Consider the following 822-nt stretch of genomic DNA (forward strand, 5'->3'; position numbering starts at 1 on the left):
CCCCCCCCCCCTGCGCACACAGCCGAGGACGTCAAGAAGAAGGCTCGCCGGTCCCGGCGTCGGAAGCACTCCGGCCTTCTGGAGCGCTCGATGTCCTACATCAACGGCTTCCGGACCGACATTCGCCGGGCCTTCACCGAGCCGCCCAGCCAGCACCCGCCGCACTTCTACCAGCAGCATCCTCCCGGCCACGGCCCGCCAGGAGCCCCGGACCCCTCCCACAGCCAGAGTCGCGTCCGGTCCTTCCTGTCCAGTGCTTCCGGCATGGCCAGCTACTTTGGCCGGTCGCTCGGCCGGCTGACCGCCTACCAGCTTCTGTCGCTGGGTCGTGTGATCGGCGAGGCGGCCGCCCACCCGGCCGATGGCCATCACGGCGGCTACCAGAGCGATCCGTACCTGTCGGACTTCGACGAGTCGGACACCGGCGCCGGAGCCCGACGCGACTATGCCTGGGCATCGCACGTTGCCCACTCGCTCGGGGGCCGTATCACCCGCCTGGGCCGGTCCCTCAGCATGTCGCTCGGTGATGCGGCCCAGGCGGATGACAGCCTGGCCGGCGGCGGCACCCGCTTCCACACCACCGGCAATGCGCACTTCTCCGACGACTTCTATGGCGACGACGAGGACGACTATGACAGTGACTACGATGATGACGGCCTGATGTCCGACAACCAGCCCATGTTCCAGGGCACGGTGCGTGCTCGGTCCTTTCCCCCTCCTCCTCTCGCCCCCATGTGCCTTCGCCCACCATTAACCATCTGCTTTCTCTCTTGCTCTCTTCCTCTCTTTCTCTCTTGCTCTCTTCCTCTCTTCCTCTCTTGC

At 66.7% G+C, this 822-nt stretch overlaps 1 protein-coding gene across 1 annotated transcript in view; it reads left to right on the forward strand.

Moving 5' to 3' along the window:
- Positions 1–822, forward strand: part of H696_01842 (TKL/DRK protein kinase) — a gene marked incomplete at both ends in the record, with an annotated part of 9,430 nt that overhangs the window by 4,246 nt on the left and 4,362 nt on the right. Inside the window, one exon of the mRNA XM_009495743.1 lies at positions 23–693. Within this exon, the coding sequence (XP_009494018.1) occupies positions 23–693 (671 nt within the window). The remainder of the gene's footprint in view (positions 1–22; positions 694–822) is intronic.

Source organism: Fonticula alba (genome assembly GCF_000388065.1).
Source record: "Fonticula alba strain ATCC 38817 unplaced genomic scaffold supercont2.3, whole genome shotgun sequence".
Taxonomy (NCBI): Eukaryota; order Rotosphaerida; family Fonticulaceae; genus Fonticula; species Fonticula alba.